The sequence below is a fragment of the Squalius cephalus genome (genome assembly GCF_949319135.1).
Source record: "Squalius cephalus genome assembly, chromosome: 1".
Lineage (NCBI taxonomy): Eukaryota > Metazoa > Chordata > Actinopteri > Cypriniformes > Leuciscidae > Squalius > Squalius cephalus.
Window position 1 is genome coordinate 65,645,835 of NC_137122.1, and position 25,454 is coordinate 65,671,288.

General features: G+C 35.0%; 2 protein-coding genes across 2 annotated transcripts in view; both read left to right on the plus strand.

The window, feature by feature from the left end:
* Window positions 1-6,242: 6,242 nt before the first annotated feature.
* LOC307171835 (protein NLRC3-like) lies at window positions 6,243-20,132 on the plus strand (the record flags this gene model as incomplete). Its single annotated transcript, XM_079893736.1, has 7 exons — window positions 6,243-6,341; window positions 6,604-6,688; window positions 6,966-7,161; window positions 7,256-9,086; window positions 13,122-13,292; window positions 19,088-19,261; window positions 19,958-20,132. Exons 3-7 carry the CDS (start codon window positions 6,987-6,989, stop codon window positions 20,130-20,132), a joined length of 2,526 nt encoding a protein of 841 aa, XP_079749862.1. The 5' UTR covers window positions 6,243-6,341; window positions 6,604-6,688; window positions 6,966-6,986.
* Window positions 20,133-22,555: 2,423 nt separating this feature from the next.
* The window catches only part of LOC307171838 (uncharacterized protein), a gene marked incomplete at both ends in the record, with an annotated part of 40,415 nt that continues 37,516 nt past the window's right edge, over window positions 22,556-25,454 (plus strand). The window contains 3 exons of the mRNA XM_079893739.1: window positions 22,556-22,569; window positions 24,700-24,873; window positions 25,108-25,281. Coding sequence (XP_079749865.1) covers window positions 22,556-22,569; window positions 24,700-24,873; window positions 25,108-25,281 — 362 coding nt within the window. The remainder of the gene's footprint in view (window positions 22,570-24,699; window positions 24,874-25,107; window positions 25,282-25,454) is intronic.

The window sequence follows — 25,454 nt, forward strand, 5'->3', positions numbered from 1 at the left end:
AATGTAGATGTTAAAAGACATTTATATTAAATGTAATATTACAAAACAACACATTAATGAATTGAACCAATTTGGAATTATTAAACAACTCACAAAAATATTGACATAAACACAAAAAATATTACAAGACCTTGTACTCAACAGAACAGATATTACTTTACCCTCTGAGAGGAGGTCAGATAAATAAAATAGGTTTGAAAGCAGTGAGGCTTGTCTTAAGTGAGACCACACTATGGATACGAGGCCTCCACACACGATAACGTCCTTTAGAAACTGTGTATACTGATTCTGAAACTCTTTAACTGCATTCTCCTCACGACTGTTAAAATAACAACAAACATCTTCACAGAAAGTGCTCTCCTTGCTTTCACTGTTCCAGACAGTGACTGACACCATGTATTGCTAGCACTTCTCCTGCTACTGCTTTCTCTCGAGACAAAGTGCTTGTTGTATTCCTCATTTGTAAGTCGCTCTGGATAAAAGCGTCTGCTAAATTAATAAATGTAAGTGTAAATGCGCTCACCTAAACAGCAGTTCGCCAGGTAGAGGAGAATGGAGAAAGACTTTATTTGCAAACTAAATAAATTAACTGTCAATTCAAGTTATAAATACTATCACGTGATTTAATTTATGGTAAGAATAACTAATTCAACAAACGCTGAAAAACTACTGTCAAACACACACTGAAACTGTCTGATTACATTTAAAATGAAAGTTTTTATTCATTTCAAAACACATCATATTTGATGCTACATTTGTATTCAATCATAAAACATAGAATCCAGAAAAATATAATAAAACACACTTTAGGAAGAAAAATAAAAAATAAATGTGGGCCCTAAATTAAAAGGTAGCTTACTCTGTGGAGTTTAATTGTGAACAAACAAATTATGATGATATTTTTGGCCATATCCAGCTCTATTTTTGAATTATGAATCATTTGTGTCTATTTAAGAGGTTTTAAACAGGATTTAGAGATATATGTGGTATAATATCCCGCTCCAGTGCAGTAGGTGTCGGTGTGCAACTGTTCAGCTGTTCCAAACCCTCCTGTAAAACACAGGAAGAAGAGGAAAACGAAAGTAACAGCACCTGGGCGTCGTTTATCACCGCTGCGTCGCACAGAACAGGCCCTGAGAGAGGCGGACGACACTTCCGACGCATAAGATGTGATTTATAAAGACAAACTTGACGGGAAAATGTGCGCATCTGAACGCAAACTGTGACCTATGTCTATGTGTACGAACGTTTTGGAGACGAAGCAGTGCTGGGTCGTTTAGTGAAACTGACGCATATCTAAAGGCAGAAGAAGGAAAACCGTACATCTTCATTATGAGTCATAATCATAAATACAGTGCATGTTCACAATAACAGTTTAAATAAATAAAAGAATGATTTAAAATGTTTTACTTCTGATATAAACATTTAGATTAAATATAATCGATAACGGACGAACGGTTTTACAAGTCTGGATATTTTTTTGGGCGTACGCCATTTTTGGCTTTCGGGCGCACGTACACTTTTAGTAAGGATCCTACGCACAGTTTTATAAATGAGAGCCCTGATACCCAAACCTGTTACTCACTGGATTTGATCTGATCTATGATCCAGAAAACATTTCTCCAGATTTAGCACAATGCCTCCAAATCTAATAACACTCGCGGCCATTTATGTGTTTAATCCACAATCCATCGAGACCAGCAAGAGATTCTGAGAACGACGCGCGCGGACTGACAACAAGCGTTACTGAGTTTACAATACTTATAAATTCGTATAATTATTATTATTAATACATTTTCCATTAAAGTCATTTGTAATTATTAGGAACTTTATATTGTATATAAAGCGAGATTTAAATGTGAAGTTACAGAAGGCTGTTCTTCTGCTACTCCGAACAGACGAAGAATCTGCCAGAAATTACAATCTTTTGAAGTTAAAACATGAAGTTTTATTGAGAAAGGTTTAGTGAAAACGAATATGTTTCTGAAAGTTTCCCCCCATTTCCTCTTCAGTTTTAGGCTGTTGTTTTTGTGATGTGAAATCGAAAGTATTTTTGAAGCAGACATTTACAGTAGACAGACAGATGAAGCCTGACGTCAATGAACAACAATCTGCTGTTATTAAACTGAATATTTCAGTTCATATATGGGCCATTCTACAGAATTGGTGCAAACTGCTGTCCCTCATCCAAAAAACACATTTGAAAAGCATTTAATTATTAAAATCTTAGATGTTTACTAAGATCCTTCAATTATCTATTGAAACCCACAATAATATTTAAGATATCAGTAAGCTTTATATATATAAAATCATAATTTATGGGCTACTTTCAATTAGGAGGTGGCTGTCCCAAACCCTAACCCCTAAATTTCAACTTGTGAAAATGATATTGAATAATTTTTTGCAAATTTTTCCATTCTTGTTTTAAAAAAAATATTTTTGTTTTTTTAAAAAAAATGAAGTTAAAAAAAATATTTATTTTATTTTTTATTTTTAAATCATGAAACTTTATCTAAAAAAACATGTCCCGCATTTTCATGTCACTACCAAAACAGTGAATGTTGTAGTCCATTGGCTGAGACTGATTTTAACCACACTCCTACATTTTTGATCAGGAAATATTCCTGTGTCCCTCTCTCTCATGTGCTATATGGTGAGTAGATTGATCCCATCATTTTGAGGTAAATGTGTTCTAAAGTCTAAAAATCTGTGTGTAACTTTAAGGAATGTCACTACCAAACTCATTTTTTCTGCTATTGAGTATTTTTTTTGGGATGTTATTCCATAAAATTTAGTTGTTATATGTGTTCAACTGTTCTGACCAGTGATGGCTAACCATGTGCTGATTAGCATCTTCGAGCTAGGCTCAAAAGTTATCTAAAATTGTCACTACCAAAACAGTCACAACCGAAACATTTTCTTGAAGTTTCGGTTGTGACATTGTTTTGGTAGTGACAAAAGGGAACACATAATCCTTTATTTGGAGGAATAAACTACATTTTAGTACAGTTATGCAAATAATTACTACTGTAGTATGTTTTAGTAGTGTTTTAGTATGCAATATTCTGTTAAAATTCTGTAATGTGATGAGGTTACAATTACTTAAGGTTGCAGTCCATGATACTAGCTTAGGTGTAAGGTTGTTGTCAGTAATGTTAATTTCTATGATTAACTTGGCAAGGAGAATGACATAAAACACCAACATGCCTAAAAAAAATAGAAAAACTACAACAGAGAGACAGAGAGAATACAAACAAAGGTTGAGGGAAGACCCAGTGAAGTACGAGGAATACTTAAGGAAAGAAAATGAAAGAAATAAGAAACGAAGGGAAGAAGGAAAGTTGAAGAGTATCAGTGAATTATCTGACAGGGAGCAAAGACATGTCAGAAAAGCATGGAGGAAAAGACAGAAAAGACACAGGATGATGGTGAAAAGACAAAAAGAGATGGAGACATTTTGCAGGGCTTCCACACCACCTAGCACTTCCAGTGAGGGTGATCAGACACCAGTACACACACACACACACACACACACACACACACACACACACACACAGTTCAGTGGTTCTGGAGATTTATCTGAATGAGGAAAATTATTCTGAAATTAATGTATTATGTAAACACACACACACACACACACACACACACACACACACACACACACACACACACAGAGTTCAGTGGTTCTGGAGATTTATCTGAATGACTCATAAACAAAATGTTGAAAATGTGAAAATAAAACAAAGTGGTTCTGAGTCTACATTGTAAGTTGTTGTTTTTTTAGGAAGAAAAATCTATGAGCATACCTCTTCTCACTTGCACCTCAAGACCAAAGTATAGAATAGCTCGAGGTGTTCTTATAAGATATTTACTGTCAGATGTGTGTCTGCTATATGTACTGACTGCATATGTGCATCATAGTTATTTATTTATATTAACATAAAATGTGGACAGTCTGATTCAGCCATGGCAAACTAATTATTGTGGTCACTACCAAAACATTACTGTCACTACCAAAAATGTGCAGTCACTACCGTAACATGGGATGTTTTGTCAAAAATAAAGTATATTGAATTATCAACTAAGATGTTATGATAGTGTTTGGTTCAATGCATATTAATACTAATGAATCCTTAACTTTGAAATCAGTACGATAAACTTTATGCCTTCTACAAAGAAAGATTGGGTTCAAAATACAACAAATCTCATAAATCACACTTAAACTATTATTAAAATTATAATCTTTATTGATTTAACCAGTAAAAATATTTTTTAAAAATAGAAAAAATATATATTTATAAGGTAGATGTAAACAAAATCTTAATAGGTCATTATAAGCCTTCTTAATAAATTATTTAATATTGTGTTTCGGTAGTGACAAATTTGGGGAGAAGGAAAATATTCCAGCATTTTCTGAAAATACAATATGAGAATTAACTGCACAATTACTAGAAAAGCATACCTTGGATATTATACAATTTGCATACATGCAAAATTTGTGGGAAAAAACAAAAAAATTTCAAGATGTTTCCAACTCTGACTTTGCACCAATTCTGTAGAATGGCCCATATAGCAATTATGATTAGTAGTTATACAGTATGTCTATTATAATTCTGCTTTTACTCAATCAGTTATTTTAGGATCATTTGAAAGTAATGAAATCAATCATCATTGTGAACTTGAAGTAATGATTAAATGACAAACGATTCAACAATTAATACAGATTGGGTAAATATGATTGTAAAATGACATTAAACTGTAATAGAGAATATAACAAATCAGCTTCAATTTTCCCACTCAAAGTTTTAAACACAATTTCTGTTCCCCAATGAATTAATATTTAGAGTCAGTTAAACTCATTAAACAATCAGAAATGATTAAGACCATTCGGTTATTTTACATGGCAATATATTTGTCTGTAACTCACTTTATTTTATAGATAGTTTTTGCTGTTGCTGTTGTTGATGATAACTCCGCATTCTTCATTATTGTCTTAAATAAGATGTTCTTCATCTGTGTAAAATGGTGTCATCTCCAGGTGATGCTGAAGGATTGAGTGTTTCCAGAAAGCAGTGCTGATCAGTTTTCAGTGTCAGTTTAGCTGCAGTATGTCAGAGGAAAGAGGAAAGGACTCTCTCTCTCAGATGAGTCTCTCAGAGAAACACAGGTAAGACTGTGTCTGTTTTCATCAGTTTAAACTCGACTGGACTTTGTGTTTCCCTGTCAATAGCACAACTTTAAGCATATTTGCACATGCTTTGCACAATTTCTATTTTTAACTTCTTAAATTAACTCTGACATTGTCTATAAAGCCCTGTTTGCTCTATAGAAAATATCACAGTTAATAATTTGTTAATAAACTTCTAGACGCTGAATTAATCCAAATAAATGACTTCAGTTTTTAGATCATACAATTATTGACAGACATTAGGAAACAACTATACACTTAATTTAATTCAAGTATGCTAACACAACTGTGTCACACAGACATTTCTGCTCTCTATTTCTGTCAATAAACAAAAACTTGAAATGTTCTCATAAATTAGAGTGAAGTATTTTTTAACATATTAAATCTCTCTCATATATACTGAAGAAATCGTTAAACTAATGTGAGCCAGTAAAATAAAATAGTAGTTAACAATAAAACAGTAAATTGTGTGAGTGTGTGTATTTCTGTGGAGGATTAGATTAAGACACAGATGTGTTTCACACACAGTTGATCCTCCTTTACTAAAGTGTTTTCTCTCTGTTATTTGTGTCATCAGTGTAAGATCAGGCTCACATGTGTCCAGCCCAGCTCGCTGTGTCTCTGAAGAGTGATCGGTCTAAAGGTGGAGGACCACCAAACTTCAGTGAGAAAACACCATCATCTAATAAAAGGTATTTTGTGTTTACATTGCATTATATTGTTGTATTATTTGTCTACAGTGGTGTATATGAATGGACTTGACTGAATGAAACAATAAGTCTCAATAAAACTCAGTTCCTGGGAACCTTATGAAACTCATTCCAGTAACACAATTACACAGGCAGCCACAAGGAGACACAAATACACTATGGAAAATAGATCATGAAACTAAACATGTATATATGTTTATCCCTCCGACTGTAGTCATAAATGGACAAATGCACAGCTATACTGCATTTAATTACTATTTGCAACATTAAACCTTTTCAGATGAGACTAAAGTATCTCCTGTACTAAAGTGTTTTCTCTCTGTTCTTTGTGTCATCAGTGTAAGATCAGGCTCACATGTGTCCAGCTCTGTGTCTCTGAAGAGTGATCAGTCTAAAGGTCATGGACCATTCTTCAGTGAGAAAACACCATCATCTAATAAAAGGTACTTCATAAGTTTCTAATTTTTTGTCACACGTTGTCTGTGTTTAAAAGTTGTATCAGCGAATACCAATCATGAAACATTTCTAGATCCAATATTTATCATTATTTATCATTGAATCATTTATCATGATATTTATCATTGAATACTCTGATAAATATTTGATCTGATAAATATTTATCAGAGTATTCACAGCTAATGCTTTTTCTCTTTCTGTGAAATTTTGCCTGGAAAATCAGTATTTATTTTATTTATTTGATTACAGGCTTCAATATGAGACATTAGACTCAGACGTTCAGACTCACAGGAACCACGAGAATTTCAAAGACAATCTTCTAGGAATCTTCCAGGTAGGAAAACACATTTTTATAAATGTTTAATATTCTAATAAACAAATATGTTATTGAACAAATACATTTTATTTAATTCCTCCAGATCCATTTTTTCCTTTGAAGCACTTATATATTTTTTATTTTTCTATTTGTTAAAAATATCAGCTGGTTAACATGTTAGTCTTTTAACTGGATTTTTTTTATAGATATTATAGTTATTGAATAAATTGTGTTGACAAAATGTAGATGTACAATTTGGTTTAAATTGTGTCTTTTTTCTTACTTTTGTTTGTAGGATCTTGAGAGCAAAATAATCATGTTTCTGAAGAATGAGCTGGAGAAGTTTAAGAAAATATTACAAAAGGAGAACACAGAACACTTTGTGAAGGACTTTATTGAGAACAGATCCAGTATCAAAGAATCAGCTCTTGATCTCACACTACATTACCTGAGAGAGATGAAGCGAGATGAAGCTGCTGATGCTCTAGAAGGTTAGAGACTCATGATCATCTGTCTGATTGTCTCTTATAAATGTAGGAGAGAAAATGAAGACTAAAACTGTCTATTTTCTGTTCCTGTGTTTAGATGAGCTGTTCTTCATTCATCAGCTGAAATGTGGCCTAAAGAAGAAGTATCAATGTGTGTTTGAAGGAATTGCGAAGCCAGGTGACTCCACACTTCTGAATAACATCTACACAGATCTCTATATCACTCAGGGTGGCAGTGAACAGGTCAATACTGAACATGAGGTGAGACAGATTGAAGTTGCTTCCAGGCGTCATGAAGCACAAGAGAAACAGGTTGAATGCACAAATTTGTTTGAAGCTCATGAAAAAGACGAGGAGATTCGAACTGTACTGACAAAAGGAGTCGCTGGCATCGGGAAATCAGTCTCTGTGCAAAAGTTTGTTCTGGACTGGGCTGAAGGAGAAGAAAATCAAGATATCAGCTTCATATTTCCTCTTCCATTCAGAGAGATGAACTTAAAGGAGAAAGAAAAACTCAGTTTAATGGATCTTATAACTCAATTTTTCCCAGAGACAAAAGGACTGAACCTTACAAGAAGGAATCAGTTCAAAGTGCTGTTCATCCTTGATGGACTGGACGAATGTCGCCTTCCTCTGAAGTTTGACCGTAATGAGACATGGAGTGATGTATCGTCACCAGCCTCTCTGGATGTTCTCCTAACGAACCTCATGAAGGGAAATCTGCTTCCTTCTGCTCTCATCTGGATCACCACCAGACCAGCAGCTGCCAGTAAGATTCCTCCTGACTGTATCGACCGGCTGACAGAGATACGAGGATTCAGTGACGCACAGAAGCAAGAGTACTTCAAAAAAAGATTCACTGATCAGAATCAGGCCAACAAAATCATTGATCACATTAAACAATCAAAGAGTCTCTTTATCATGTGCCACATCCCAGTCTTCTGCTGGATTTCAGCCACGGTTCTCCAGAACATTCTGGAGGAAAAAAGAAATAATGATGTGAAAAACACTCAGGCTCATGCGATCTCTAAAACACTGCAGGAATCAAACACTGAAGACACTCCCAAGACTCTGACACAAATGTACACACACTTTCTCCGCTTCCAGATCCAGCAGAGCCGCCGAAAGTATGATGGAGAATACACACCAGATGTTTCCTGGGATAAAGACGCCATCCTTTCACTGGGGAAACTGGCATTTCATCAGCTGGAAAGAAGCAACCTGATCTTCTATGACACAGACCTGGAAGCCTGTGGTATTGACGTCTATAAGGCATCAGTGTACTCAGGCATGTGTACCCAGATCTTTAAGGAGGAAACAGGGATCGTTCTTGGTACCATGTACTGCTTTGTTCACTTGAGCATTCAAGAGTTTATTGCAGCCCTTTATGCACATCTGTTTCTGGACATCAACAAGAAAAGTGGGTTTGACCATGAGTCTACAGAACAGGAAAACAGAAATGAAACCATGATTGATTTTCTCAAGACTGCAGTGGACAAGGCGCTCGAGAGTGACAATGGACACCTGGACCTTTTCCTTCGCTTCCTCCTCGGTCTGTCGCTCCAGTCCAATCGACGACTCTTACGAGGTCTGTTGACACAGCAAGACGGCAATGACCAGAGCAACAAGGAAATAGTTCAGTACATCAAGCAGAAATTAGAAGATGATCTTCCAGCAGAGAGATCCATCAATCTGTTCTACTGTCTGAATGAACTGAACGACCAAACTCTGGTGAAAGAGATTCAGACCCACCTTAGCAAAGGAAGTCTCTCATCTGGTGACCTTTCACCTGCCCAGTGGTCTGCTTTAGTCTTTGTGTTGTTGACATCAGAGGAGGAGCTGGAGGAGTTTGAGCTTCAGAAATTCAAGAAATCAGACGAGTGTCTCATTAGATTATCGGCAGTCATCAAAACCTCCAGAAGAGCTCTGTAAGTATTTTAATATATTTTGTCATCTTTTGCTCTCATCTGAAAAATGTCTTATCTACATTACTCTATAGTGATTCCTCATCATGAACATGAACTTATCCCTGTAAAGCCTGACATATGAAATAATAGTCTGAATTTTTTTTTGTGTGTGGAGACAGTTTATCAAACCTTTAGAAAAAATATAAAAGACCATGTAAAAATGTTTGCATGTTTGTCTTGTATCATATGATACACCAGACTTTAATGACTTGTATAGAATTATATATTAGCTCATACTCATACTTGTGGAAAAATAATTGGGGAAATAATGTGGGGGAAATAATGTAATTTGGTACAGATGTTATTTATATTGCCAACAAGTAAGATGAAATTCTGAAAGGTTATAATATAAAACATTGAGATTTTTATAAAACAGGCTTAAATAAAGTACATATATATTACCACATCATATATTAGTTGTCACGTGTCAGCGTTTGTTTGGACTTTCAGTTCGAGTTTTGCTTGGTCTCTATTTGCCTTTCTATGGTTACCGTCATTATCAGTTCAGTTGTGTCACCTGTTTAGTCATCATCATCATTAGTGGTCGACCGATATATCGCCAAGGCCGATATATAGGCAGATATTTGGCACTTTTAAAATATCGGCATTGGCCGATTCGTTTTTCTGATTGGCCGATGTGTTGGAAGCGGGACTTTTATTTTGACGGCGCTCCGGACTTTTATTTTGACAGGCGGCGCTGAGAACACCAGCGCCTGATCACACAGCGCTCACTCACATCTCCGTCTTCATTAGTTTACAATCTCTGTCAGTCATATCTAATACTTTGTTAGACAGAACTGGTAAACAAAGAAAGTAAATGGTATGCGAAAAAGTAAAGTGTTGCTTTTATATTATTTGTAACAGAAAAGGCAAACAATCAGGCGAAAATACTTTCTCGTTTACTGTCAACATTCAGCAAATGCGCATCTACATAATTTAAACAAATCTCTGAATATCTAATAAACATTTAATATCACAAACCTTGCAGATTTAATTGAATCCAGCTGTGATATCTTGTGAGGTGTGCATTTGTAGCCTGATAAACGTGTGACTGCGGGTGACGGTCGAGTGAAGTGAGTGAATGTGAACAGAAGATCAGCTTCACAGTAGACGCGATCGAAAAACTTTAAATCCTTAATATTAAAATATGCTGTGCTATATCCAGTTGGCCACTGTGTCATATTCATATAGTTTTCACTGTGTGCTGTATGTAATATTAGCGTTACCTTGTCTTTATTTGCAAAAATATGATTACCAGTGCGCACGATATTACCAGATTACTGAGTGCCCTGTTAGTGTTTTCTTCCTTTTTATTAACATATTCATGTATTTTTAAACAATTACTTTATTTGTGAAAAATACTGTAATAGGATTGCAGATTCAAGAAGTTGCCATCTAAGCATGTTTATTTTAAAGATTTGTTTTCTAATTTATTTAAAATGTATAAAATATTGATTAAAATAAATATCAAGTATATAATAATAATATCGGCTTTACATCGGCTATCGGCCATCCTGCTCTCTAAGATATCGGCATCGGCCATCAAAAAACCAATATCGGTCGACCACTAATCGTCATCTATCTCACCTGTGTTCTGTTAATCAGTGTAATGTGTGTTTGTATTTAAGTTCCATTCTGTTCAGTCAGTCCTTGTCCGATCTCCGTCGTATTTAGTGTGTGTGAACCTTCTGCCCGTCTTCTATGTACCTGTATTATTTATATTGTGAGTAAATGTTTGCATTGGAACTTTAGATTCTCCTTCGTCTTCTTCTGCCTGCACCACACCGTGACAGTCCCTCTGTATCTCCTAGTAATTAGACATTTTAAATGCTTATTTTTATCAGTAATTCTGTAGTTTAATGTAATAATAATGTAATGTAATATGTAGATTGAGAGATTTACAAATAAACATTTATCAAAAGCCTGTTGTATAATATGTGATGTACACATTTAAAGTTGTTTTTTCTACAAAAAAAGTTATTTATTTATTTAGTAAATATTAAGTAAAATAAACTATAAATGTAATTTCAGTAATTGTTATGGATGCTTTTTTACTATCTTTAAATTAATGATATATCACCCATTGATCACCCTGCTCTCTAAGATATCGGCATCAGTCGTTGGTTAAACTTAATTTTGAAATAATACAAATGCAATTTCTTAGGTTCTTAGGTTAGGGGTGGGCGATATGGCAAAAATATCATATCACGATTTTTTTCAGGAAAATCACGATTCACGATTTTATCACGATTCTTTTTATGTTGGTTTTACTATTTTGTGACTTAGCATTACAGCCAATCTAATGTCACTATTTTAAAAACAAAGCCTTAGGTAACAAAATATAAAAATATTTGTCATTATTTTCTTTGTTATTAATTATTAAGATCAAAGATACATATTACACATACACAACTTAATATACAAATTAAATAGGCCAAACAGTGCTTTATATTTTCAGCTACAGTAGGTGTATTTAACAGTAGCATTGAAGAAAGTAATTAAATGAACAAATATGAAAATAAAACAAAACAGACTTCACTGTATAAATTATACATTGATACTTATTAAAGCTACTATTAAAGTTATCAGTCAAGGGCAGTGAGTGATTTTCTCTTTGCATTGTGTTGTTTTATTAACATTAAAGGGATAGTTCTCCTAAAAATTCAAATTATCATAATTTACTCTCTCAAGTTGTTTTAAACTCGAATAAGTTTCTTTCTTCTGTTGAAAATAAAAGTTATTTGGAAGAATGTGGGTAACCAAACAGTTGATGTACCCCAGTGACTTCCATAGTATATTTTTCTCCTATGGAAGTCAATGGGGACCAGCTACTGTTTGGATAGCCACATTCTTCAAAATATTAATATTAGAAAAATATTAGAAAATATTAGAAGGAAATTAATACAGGTTTGGAAAAACATTAGAGTGCGTAAATGATGAGATCATTTTTATTTTTGGGTGAACTATCCCTTTAAGGACAAGCGGCAGCATGTTTACTATTACTACTGTCTCTTTAAGAGTTGGGCGCGACGCGTCTAATATACACGCATTTGACAAGCAGATTTTCTCTCAATTTTCTCAAGTTTGCTTTCACTTTAGACATAACCGACTTTGTTTATGTAAACCTTGTGTGTATTTAACAGTATAAGCACAATAAGACTCGAACGATAACTTAGTCCAGTATCCAGGCGCTGGTAGACAGGCTTTTAGTGCATGTGAGCTTCACATGTACGCGCTGAGAAACGCACACGTTAGAACAGCGCATCAGCATGCGAATTAAATGTTTAACCGACAAGGCATTAAAACACATGCAAATTGTGAACTTTTGTGAACTGCAGTGTCCCGTTCCGCTGCGTTATCAGTTTATGTGAATATACGTCGCGTTGTTAAGTATGTTGGGACAGAGGCGCCAGAACAGATATAATGCACGATTCTACGATATTTCTTCAAAAGCAGATCGTGGAGACATTTTAATCGTCCACGATCAAAAATCGTCATATCGCACACCCCTATCTTAGGTTTAAGTAATCTTAGCTTTACTTAAATCATTAAAGATTTTATAACAAAAAGACATGTACATGTGAATGAAGGCATTTTTAGAATTATAGTGAAAGGCCTTTAACTTGCCATAAAACTGTGAACTGTCTCATTTAATAGTGTCAGTGCAATCAAGTCAAGTCAATAATATTGTTGAATTTTATGTGTCCCCAACTAAGCAAGCCAGAGGCAACAATGGCAAGAACCCAAACTCCATCAGGTGACAGAAATAGAGAAGAAATCCTATAGCTATAAATCTTAACGCAAATATTTTTTTCAAACATGCTTAATTTTATCTAGGAATTTTGTCACTGAATAAAAAATGCTAATGTACTGGAAATAGTATTTTTTGTAGATGAATGCTGTTTGAATGCATTGTATGCTGCATTCAAACAGCATTTGTTTATAGAAAATGTATTGTATGTGTGCCATCTAATTCTGTGTTGTGATTTATTGTAGGTTAAATGATTGTAACTTAACAGAAAAAAGCTGTTCAGCTCTGGCTGCAGTTCTTGGATCAGATACCAATCTGAAAGAGCTGAACATGAACAATAATAATCTGCAGGATTCAGGAGTGAAGCTGCTCTGCACTGGACTGACGAATATAAATTGTAAATTGGAGATACTGAGGTAAGTTGAGCCACATGAGTCACATGACTAAAGTAAGGTGCAATGACTGACGGGACGATCCCAGAGGCTAAAAGTTATAAATAAAAGTTGCATTTCTTTGTTTAATATAAGTAAGTTTGTCTTTGTTCTATTGTTGTTGTGTTTTTCATTCAAAATAATAATGAGCCACAAACTAAGCAGTCCAAAGATCTTTTATTTATTTGTTACAACGTGGGTATAGCATATCATCCTTCTTATCAATTTTGTTAATAAAAGTCCAATGTTTAATATAAGTGAATTTATCATTGTACTATTTTATTATTGATGTATTTTCATTAATACTAATGAACCACAAACTAAGCATTTGTTTTAAATTTAGGGGAAAACACTAAGACCTTCATTTATCAGTGTTACAATGGGGGTATACTATGCCATCTGTCCTATTTGTTTTGTTGATAAAAGTTTGATGTTCAATATAAGCGAGGTTGTCATTGTGCCATTTTACTGTTGTTGTGTTTTTTTCAGTGAAGTGAACATTAAGCGTTAATTTTGTGCTGCATTCATTTGGTGCTGCACTGTAATGCAAATAATTGCGAGTTTATAATATTTAACCCTCTGGGGTCTGGGCTGTTTTTGGGGCCCTTGAGATGTTCTGACATGCCCTGACATTTGTGCTTTTTTCAGTTGCTTATAAACATATTAATGGCAAAGGTGTAAATTCACTCTATAAAGCACAAACAGGGCTACCATAATATGTGAGCCACGTGTATGTACATGTTTTCATTTTTGAGAGAATAATGTTTATGCATGGTTATTGAAAAAACTAAAAACTAAAATTTCTGAAATAAGGCCACAAAACACATAGTAAATATGTGTCAATAAGACTTTTGACTAATGGATGTCCTCGCCTAGAGTTTTTTCTTCAAAATTATGTGAAAATAGTCTTGCTTTATCGTTCACATAAAACCATACATTGATTTAAATTGATGTAAAACAGGTTTTGCTTGGAAAGCCAATATGCGAGGGGGGCGTGAACGAGGAGTGGTTTACACCTTAGAATACAATGTCCCACCCACTCTGCATAATGATGAGCCATTCACTCAGGTGTGAAACTGACTGAGCCACAGTGCAAGGACAAAATATATATTTAGAAGAAGACTTATATTGACCATTTAAGATTTTGCTTACATCTATCTTGTAAAAATGTTTTGCTATTTTAATAAAAAGGTTACAATTACAACAATAATTACAATTTCAACAATATTTCAAGTGTACTCTTTCTTTGTAAAAAAAAAAATGATTATAGGCCTACATTTTATCTATGTATTCATTAGTTTGAATATAGTCAACATTGGAACAGCTAAAATCTTAGTTGATGACTTTATCATTTTATTTAAAATGAGTATTTTATATATAGAAATTGCTAAACAAAAGCTTATTTGACGTGGCAGTATATTCTACAGTAAAAACTGTACCCAAATCTAGTCAACAAGATGTTGTCTTTCATATTTCGCCTGACTGTAACATTGTTTTCATGAAATATTAGGGCATATTGTTAATTTGCAGTTTAATACGTTGCTTATACAAATAGCCTACATTTTATTTCAACATATTTCAGTCGATTTTTACTCATCTCAGTATAGCAATACAGTTTGATAAAACATCATCATTCATTCACACACGCGATTTAAATTTAACTTCTGGCAAAGATGAAGTTAACGATAGGCTATTGACTCGCGATCTTCGCAGTAGGCTAGTGAACGCACCGGAGAAATGCACATTTATTAGGCTACATAGTTTTTTGTTTTGGATGGTTTTGTTTAGAACCAGCTTTCTGTAAATATATTTCACATTTTTTAGACATGTGAGGCGAGTAGGCTACGGTCTGGTTCATGATGATCTCCAGTTCAAGCACCTTATGTTGTGATTGCTATATTTACTTTAAATCCAGGAAATTTGTTAATGAAAAAATTATTAAAATTAAGATACAATTGATACAAAACGAAATTCGTTTTAAAGAAAGGATTTGTACTTTCTGTTTTGAGGTCTCTGTGAAAGTTTGAAAGTCTTTTAGTGCTTTTTTTAGAGCGCTCGCGTCCATAATGGAGAACTGTCACGTAATGTTGTTTTTTCCTCATAAATGCGAACACGAAAAATAAAAGACAAAAGACTTTTAAGTAAAACTTACTCCGAAATTGTGTCCTCGGCGGAATTCAGTCTTCAAAATGCTGCCGTTCGTCGTCTGAGGCATTGATCGGGGGGCGGGTGCGATGCATACTAGATCACCTAACTATTTACATGTGAATCGCGCCGGGGGGCGGGGCGGCCTCAGCTCATTTAGAGATAATGAAGGGAGAAGGAAAAACGGTACCTCTCCTTGCTTTCAAACGGATTACATGAGTTGAAAACATTTGTTTTTTATATAAATTACTTCATTTAAAAGAAGAGATTTCAAGCTTCATAGAGACATATCTCACGTGCCTGTGTGAGAAGAATTCGCTGAGTTATGATTCATTCTCGGACGCGTTTCAGAATGGACTTAACTGGCAGAGAGAAGGCAGAACTCGCCTCGTGTTTATTTTTCTTTATTTGGCAAAAAGCACAACACTTTGTTTTTATTGTGAGTATACACAAAAATAATACACATTTAACAGAATCGATTGATGTATGAAACTCCTATGGAAAATCAAAGTCAACAGAGTTTTTATGAGTTTCTTTTACACTGATAAAAAAAAAGCGAGCTGGTATCGCCGGCGATACCGCCGACCTCAGGGGGTTAATGGATAATGTATATTCCATATATGTATATTCTGCTTCTTATAAGTTAACACTTAAATTGGGCTGTTTTTGTTTATAGTAATTTATAATTTAGTGATTTAATCGTTATTTGCATACCTAGTGTTGAGTCAGAATTCAGATGATTCTGTTAGAGCTGGTAAATCTGCCACAGAAAGGAGGGTGAGATCTAGTAGAAATCACTTATCTTAAGATTGTATATAACATAGGGCTGACTTCTAATAGTCGAGGATTCGACGATTCGATTCGGAGAGGTCTGATTCGACTATGAACCTCGTAGTCGAATTTACATGGGCTTCAGTTTGGTTTGAAATGTGCTGGGGACAGAGACGCATTCGCATTTTCAGAAGGGCTGGGTACAAAACATTTTTTTTCCGCTTTCACGCAGGTCATGTTTTGAAAGACGGTGTCCTGTAGCTTACTAATGTAAATAAATAAAAATGTATTAAAAAATCTGCTTCACATTTTCAGCAGGGCTGCGGAGCGGCTGTGGGTTGACTCCACACGGTTCTCATTGGCTTTATATATAGGCTAAGTCCTAACGTGAAAAAAGCTTTACGTGGTTTAATGTACCTAAACAATGATTACCAAATTTCCCTCTCATATTGCTCCTCATAACCACTGAAAATGGTCAAAAAATCAAACCCAGAGTCCAATTATTATGGACGTTATCTGACATTAAGCGTTCACATTTTCAGCAGGGCAGCGGAGCGGCTGTGAGTTGACTCCACACGGTTCTCATGGGCGTGAAAAATCTTTACGTGGTTTAATGTACCTAAACAACGATCACCAAATTTCCCTCTCATATTGCTCCTCATAACCACTGAAAATGGTCAAAAAATCGAACCCAGAGTCCAATTATTATGGACGTTATCTGACATTAAGCGTTTCTGCTTCACATTTTCAGCAGGGCAGCTGAGCGGTTGTGGGTTGACTCCACACGGTTCTCATGGGCGTGAAAAAGCTTTACGTGGTTTAATGTACCTAAACAACGATCACCAAATTTCTCTCTCATATTGCTCCTCATGTTTATGAAATGTTATGATATATGAAATGTTTTGTTCATCTGGCTTTAAATGGATAAAAGGTATTTGTTACACACCATGTTTTTCTTTTAGTTTTTTTAGCTCTTTTGTTTGAAATGGAAAAAATCTAGCTGCTATCTAAAAAAAAAAAAAAAAAAAAGGTTCGACTATCAGTCGACTACGGCAAAATCTAACGAATCAGATTCGACTATGAAAATCCTTAGTCGAAAACAGCCCTAATATAACAGGATTAATGTATTTTAGTGCTTTTGAGGAAGCTGTGTATCTTTTATTCTGCTTTCAGCTTTGCAGCTAGTCTCGACTAAACACTTCCTGTAGTTTATGAGTGTTTTACACCACTATTAAGGTATTTTGGTCCGTTTGTCTCACTCAGTGGCTTAAAAAGTGGGTATGCGCTATATGCGGCGCATAGGGGCGCAGCACCATGCGATGGTAAAATAAATAAATAATTACAATTCTTTTTTTGGTATTTTCTATATGTAGCTGCTGTTGTGCATTTATAAATCATTTCCGCATTTCCTCAATGTTATATAACATTTTATAGGACTAACAGGCTAGAGTAGGCGCCCTCATAAGATTCCATCATAGAATTTTGACATTGAAGATATCGTGAGCGTAATATTGCGAGGGGCGCCGTGAGCACTGAGCGAGCAGGTACGAGTAGTGAATTGTCGTTGAAAAAGATGGATAAAGCAAAAAAACTGTCGGGGCTAAAGATAGAAAAAGAAAGAGGGAAAGTGAGATGGCATGTCAAGGGATACCAAAAGCAGCTAAATAAGTGGATGGTGAATGGCAACAGGTAGGATTTAAAGTAGGGCTGAATGATATTCTGTTTTAACATCAACATTGCGATGTGCGCATGAGCGATAGTCACATCGCCGGAACATGCGATGTGAAGGTTAGTAGCACCCATGGTGTATTGAGAAGGGTAGCACCAGGGTAGCACACAGTAAACACGAGTTTGTTGTATGTCTTGTTGCTGGGGTGACATGTACGTTCCGCGTGCCTGCACAGTGATTGATTCGCTGTGCCGCTGCTCACTGCTCACAGCCAACATTCAGTCGTGATTATCTATTGTCTGCTATATTTACTTTTTATTTATTAAATCTAGGAAATTGGATAATGAAACACTGATTAAAATTAAGATACAATTAATACAAAACGAAATTCGCTTTAAAGAAAGGCTTTGTGCTTTCTGTTTGAGGTCTCTGTGAAAGTTTTAAAGCAGTCTTATAGCCTGGATTGATGGCTCGCAATATCGCAATATATATCATTGGGAAAAAAATATTGCAATGTAATTTTTTCCCAATATCGTGCAGCCCTAATTTAAAGTGTGATGTCTGTGCTTGGAGGCTTTCAAATGTTCATGTTAACAGACATTAGCGCTCTAAAGTTCTCTGAAGTGTGGCTGAAAAAGCCAAGTAAAACTTTAAATAACCATTGAATCAAATTAAAATTGTATTCTTATCTGTGAAATAAGCATGTAACCCGTTTCAACTCCACCACTCAAAGAATTGTTAAATTGTTCACCAAATTTATTGCTTCATACCCCTCTGACACTGGGTAGTTGCGCCCCTGGTCTCACTCATCCTTGCAAAGCTGCTTCAGCTCAGTGACATTTGTAGGCTTTCCAACATGAGCTGTGTTTCAAGTCCTTCCACAGCATTTTAATGGAATTGAAGTCTGGACTTTATTGGGCCATTCCCAAACTTTAATTTTCTAATTTTCCGACCATTTTCAGATCATAGACTTTCAGAGTTGTACAGTTTTAGTTAATTGCAATCTTGAAAGGGATGTTGATGTCTAACATATTAAAGTTCACTGAGCCTTTTGTTTGCCTCCATATTCAATTGTCAGTTTTTGCAACTGACTTTCAATACATTTGTATGAAGAATAAAATTAAATTCAGTTTAAGGATTTATATTGTTTAGGTTTAACTGATTAATCAGCTGAATGTTTTCCTCTCTCTTCTAGACTCTCTAACTGCAGTGTGACAGAAGAAGCTTATAAAGCTCTGGCTTCAGCTCTGAGATCAAACCCTTCACACCTGATAGAGCTGGATCTCACAGGAAATGATCCTGGACAATCAGGAGTGAAGGAGCTCAGTGATTTACTGCAGGATCCAGACTGTCAACTGAAGACACTGAGGTGAGACGGGATCAAATAATTAACTAAATTAGCTATATGCAGGCTAAATATTCATAACTAATATATTATTTTAGTTATATAATAAGCTGTACAATTTGTTGCATCAAAATGATCAAGATCAGATCAGATGCTGCAGGTTCTGTCATGATGATGATAACCGTCAACACAGTTTAGTTGTGATACGAGCTACAGGTCAAATAGACATTATGGGTCAGTATATGTGTGCTGACATTCAGGAGTATACCTTGATAATTAACAATAATAGTTTTCCATCAAGCCCAGATTCACTGCATCTCTCTACACCAGGTCTATGAGTCTCCAGATGTTCTCAAACATGCAGTTTCACAAGCCAGTTTTCTCTGTGCTGACGTTTCTCACTCCTCCTGCTTTAAAGACAGAAAGATCTTAATTTCACACTCTGTATTCATACTGAAAATCATGATCTAGTGAGCTTTTGCCCTTCTGCTCTGTGAGACGTTTCTGTTCTTATGCTTATGTTTGCTTTAGGACTGAGTGTTGCTCTAGTTTCTTTTAAATATATATTTATTTGTGTATTTAAATGTTTAAAGAAAAAATTGACATCTAAATAACTAACTTAAGCTTGTCTTTAAAACAATAATTACGTTTTTTATCATATCAATCATTTTTTGTAATGCAGTGGACATTTAGTTGATACCTGAATTGCCTCTTCTGCAGGTTTGTGAGTCCTGCTGCTGAGGAAGCCTGTCAGTATGTGAATAGAGTTGTGGGTATAAACCCGTTACTCCAGAGAGAGCTGAAGCTGAGTGAACATGAACTAGGAGACACACGAGTGAATCAGATCGCTGCTCTACTGCAGGATAAACACTGTCAACTCAACACACTGACGTGAGTATTGCTCATTCATTTAATATATTACTTTCAAGCAGTTTTTTCCCTCAATCACACAGAGCCAGAACAATTTAAAGTAATAAAATTAAAGTCAATTAAACTATTAAGCTGCAACCCCACTTTTGAAAAATCCCCAGAATGTCACATGATTATGGCACTTTTTCATGTGTTCCATATATGGACTAAAGCTGCGTCCGAAATCGCGTACTATGGGAGTAGGTACTACATTTAAATTAGAACGTACTTCACGACTGTTAAAAAAGTACGCTCTATATAGTATGAATACGGGTATTCAATATTGGTATTGTCACGTAACATGCGCGGTCACATCAGCGCGAAAAGTTAAAGAGCCCATTCCACTGACTGCACCATCTTAGAGCAATGTTTTTAGTTGTTCTTTCCGCTTTCGTCTGCGTTTTTACGTCGTTCGTGCTCACAATTCAGAGGAGTCGTCGGTCAGCTGCTCGCAGATCACGCCTTTGTCGAGAGCTTTTGTGTAATTTCTCAAATAAGTTAAATATCATTTAGCCAATACATTTTACCTCAGAAAAAAAACAAAAAAAAAAACACACACACACACATAAACCTGTGAACAATGACAGATGTTGATTTTTGGTAAGGAAAAAATGATGTATTTGCTTGTGATATTACCATCAATGAATAAACATGAATGAATCAATAGTATGTGTGTGTGTGTGTGTGTGTATCTCTGTTGATTCATTCATGGATGGCAATATCACAAGCAGTGTGTGTGTGTGTATATATATATATACAGGGTGGGCCATTTATATGGATACACCGTAATAACATGGGAATGGTTGGTGATATTAAAGTCCTGTTTGTGGCACATTAGTATATATTAGTACACTATACACATTAGTATATATATATGTAGGGTAACACACTGAGGTCAGATACAATACACACACACATTCATATACATGTGTATACATGAAGACTTCAGATGTAAAAGAAAAAAAATATTCTAAAATGAGCATTTTTATCAAGCCTGTATATTTAGGTTCAGTAATTTCACTTTAATGACAATTAATAGGTCCTTTTCATTGCCATTAAAGTGAAATAACTGAACATAAACATACAAGCTTGATAAAAATGATCAAACTAGAAGAAAATTTCAGATGACACTTAGAGGCTTTTACATCTTAAGTATTCATATATGTGTGTGTGTGTGTGTGTGTGTGTATGTATGTATATATATATATATATATATATACACACACACACACATACATAAGAAGTGGATCATATACATATAATACATACATACATATTATATTTATAAATAAGCCAACACAGAAAACAAAAAACTATAAACACGTTTACAGATTGTGAGCCCTACAACCTACTGCGCCAATTCTTCATCTATATTTTAAAGATGGAGCTGACCTCCGCCCCGACCTCCGACTCTCACGGTAGTCCATCCAGTCACTGATTGCGACCATGGGTGGAAAAAAAGCACATCGAGGTGCTGGTGTTCTAGCTACATATCACATATTTGAGCTTAATTTTTTACCAATTATTTACTTTAAATTTGGGTAGGAAAAATTCAAGTGGAAATCCAAAAATTACTATCTTGTACACATGCTTTTAAAGAAACAGATTTTGAATTATTTTAAAGTGATGCCCTACAATTGAGATTGTTAGTAAGAAAGTCCCTTTAGATCTTTTAGAAACCTGTGAAGGTTACCTTACTGAAGCTGCTGACGTTCATTTTCTTCCCTCAAGACGACGTTTTAAAACTTTTGCTTTTGGTGGTGCTTTAAGCTCTATTATACTACTTTGTGCCAAAGTTTTGTGATTTTGTTATAAGCTTTGTATTCTGTATCCATTTAAAAGTTAAATAACATACGAAAATAAAGCAAATACATTTTAAAGGTGTCTGGAGTGTGTGGGTATTTCTCTATAGTGCGGCACTCATATTTTTCAGATATACCTGCAATTTGCTAGTTTCAAAAACCATCTGGAATCTGCCACAAAATAAGTGCACACACAACACCCTTTAAAAATATTAATTACTCAGTTCCACATATTAAACACTTTACAACTGACAATCCCTGGGAATTAAGTGTTTTGTAATAAAACTTGCTAAAACAGCATGACAAAATGAACTTAATAACAAATAAATGGAAAGAGAGTGTGTAACATTTGTTTTCTTTATTATTATTATTATTATTTTAGCAATTATTTCTAAAAGCTGAAGGAATCTTTCCTCTCTCTGGCCTCCTGTTCTCGTCTCTCCTCATGCTCTCGTCGCTCTTTCTTTTCTTTCCTCTCTTTCATTAGCCACTCTCCACTCTACAAGAACACAGGTGTGTTCATCAGCCCCCTGCAAAATCAACACAGAATTTAACATTAGTGATGAACCATGGTCAATCTATATTATTAAATAAATATTAATGTTACATGGACAAGTTGAGGTACACTTGATAACAGTAGCTTGCTACGTAGCCAACACATACAGTATTACATATGAACACTGGTAAAGGAGAAATAATATCGCTGTAAAATAAAAAATAAAAGTTTTGTAACTATCATTTAACTGAGAAACAACGTCGTTGTTTAAATAAAACAGTGTTAACTAGCTGACAGGCATTAGCTCGTTCTTTTCGGTAATAATAATGATAAAATTTTCAATTTTGCAGCCAATTCACAAAATTGTACCCTCGATTTACATTATTTAAACTTTTAACAAGTCATTCATTTACTTATATGATGTTAAACAAATACAATTTAACCACAAAGAAACAAGAAGTGTTTTGTAAAGTATTTACACTTGAAAACAGCCGCATCTCCGTTTTCTGCCATTTTCGAATATAACGATGACAACTCCTCTCCCGTGGCATCATGGGATAGTAAAGTGTCCATTATATGCGCACTTCAGAATCTCGCCGGAAGTAGTAGGTCATCCGGGTACTTTTTACTATATAGTAGGGAAGTATTCGATTTCGGGCGCAGCTTAAATGTGCATAGGGCGCCCTCAGGCTGCTGGTATGGATTAAAAAACACAGTATACAGCACAGTAACACATTTTTTCATTTCATAACTCCTGACACAAATTAAGACATAACTGTCACTATAAGTTTCTCAGAATACAATAGTGGTCAAATACTGAAACTTGAGTCTTATATCTTTTTAATGATGTATAGTTTGTCAAGGTATAACATTAAATCTGATAGTAACTTTGAACTATAAAAAAAAAAGAAAAAAAAAAAACGCTTCAGTGTGCCGGCGCACTGGCGAAGGTTAACAGGTTAATAAACACAAAATTAAAAAGGTGATATCAAGCTTTAAATATTTGATTAAGACAGACAGTTTAATCATGGATCAATAATTATATCAGTTTCTGTAGAGGCAGAACAATGTTTTTTTCAGACATCAGGATCAGAACTGTTCATAACTGCTTTCAATTTAATCTTTGTATTTCACAAATATCAAATTTTGGTGCAACATATACTGTAACTTGTAAAAACCGATTAAGTGCATTTTAAAAGTCTGTGATCAGTATCTGCCTGTAATAAGATCCACTGAAGGTAAGTTGACTGAACGCTAGTGATGGGCGCTTTCGAAACACGGTTCATGAAGCTGTGAAACCTTTACGAATCTTTTGTTTCGGATCAGTGGTTCGGAGTGTGTATCAAACTGCCAAAGTCACATGATTTCAGTAAACGAGGCTTTGTTACGTCATAACTGTTTCAAAACGTTTAAAAATGTCAATGGTTCACCACTGGGGGGGCGATGATCTCTGTGAACCCATGAATCATGCAGATTCACTGAGATTGAACAAGTGTCTGTGGGTTTTACCTGATCTCTGATCAGTTTTATACATTTGTAGACATTTTAATTAGACATTAGTATAATTAAAAGCAATAATAGTAGTTAATAGTCTCTTATTGGCCTGTTTAGCTGAGCCATCCATAAAATACACCGACACTGCCTCACGGTGCAGCACTAAAGCAGATGAACTACCTTTTACAAAACTTGTTTGATTGTCTTCTGCTTAAGGAAATACTTTTATTCCTTAATCTGATCATGTTAGTTTATACAGTTATTCTTTGTTCATGTTAGTTCACAGGGGATTTACTAATGTTATTCTGTTAACTTTTGTATTTAAAAATGTATTAGTAAATGTTTAAACTTAAGGTTATTAAATGCTGTATAGTATTGTCCATCATTGGTTCATGTTAACTAATGTAGTTAATGTTAACAAATGAAACCTTACTGTAAAGTTTTAGCAAGTAGACAATGTGTCTGAAAACAACCGACATAAACACATTTGACCCAGTGAGCAAACCAAGGGTAACATTGACATGAAAGACCCTTTAAGATTAAATGAAATTAGTGTGTATACTAACATAAATAGATCAACGCTTTCAACCTTTGTATTGTTACAGTGTTGGTAGTATATTTAAATGAACAATGTGTAGTCTTTCTCCATGTTACCTTTACCTTGATATCCCTGTTTATTTGTCAGCAAAAGTCTGCTGGATGAAGATGAACACGTTAGTTGATCATCATAGATCTGAGTCATTTTCTCTTTCTGTCTTCAGTCTGAATAGATACAGTATTACAGAGGAACAGAGTCTCATCCTGACTTCAGCTCTGAAATCAAACCCGTCACACCTGAGAGAGCTGAACCTGAGCTGGAATACACTAGGAGACTCTGGAGTGAAGCACTTATGTGCCGTACTGAAGGATTCACACTGTAAACTGGAGAGATTGAGGTCAGTCACATTCACATACAAGAATCAAAATGCTTAAAATCACTTCAACAGTTTAAACTAAAACACTGTAACACTGTATTTGTGCAAACTTAGTATTTTGTGATCTGGTGAAATAAAGATGAAGATCTCTCTTCCTCTCTCTGTTTTATTTGCTTATGAAGATGATGTGACTTTACAGAATAAAGAGTTTTCTTTTCTTCTGTCTTATTTTCTTCTCTCTCTCTGCTAATGTAGTTTAAGCTGCTGTGATATGACAGATGAAGGTTGTTCTGATGTGACTTCAGCTCTGAAATCAAACCCGTCACACCTGAGAGAGCTGAACCTGAGCAGGAATACACTAGGAGACTCTGGAGTGAAAAACCTCAGTGATCTACTGATGAACTCACAATTCAAGCTGGAGAAACTAGAGTTAGTATCATTATACTGTACAGCAATTACAGTGTGACTGAAGTTTATTTATTTGAAGACAGCAGGGCTTATGTTTCATTGTTTATAGCAGTGCACTTTCTGGGTTTCCCCTTTTGCTCACAGGGGGTTAAAGTGGGATGTGAGTGTGCCGCTACGAGTGTCTACACGTATAG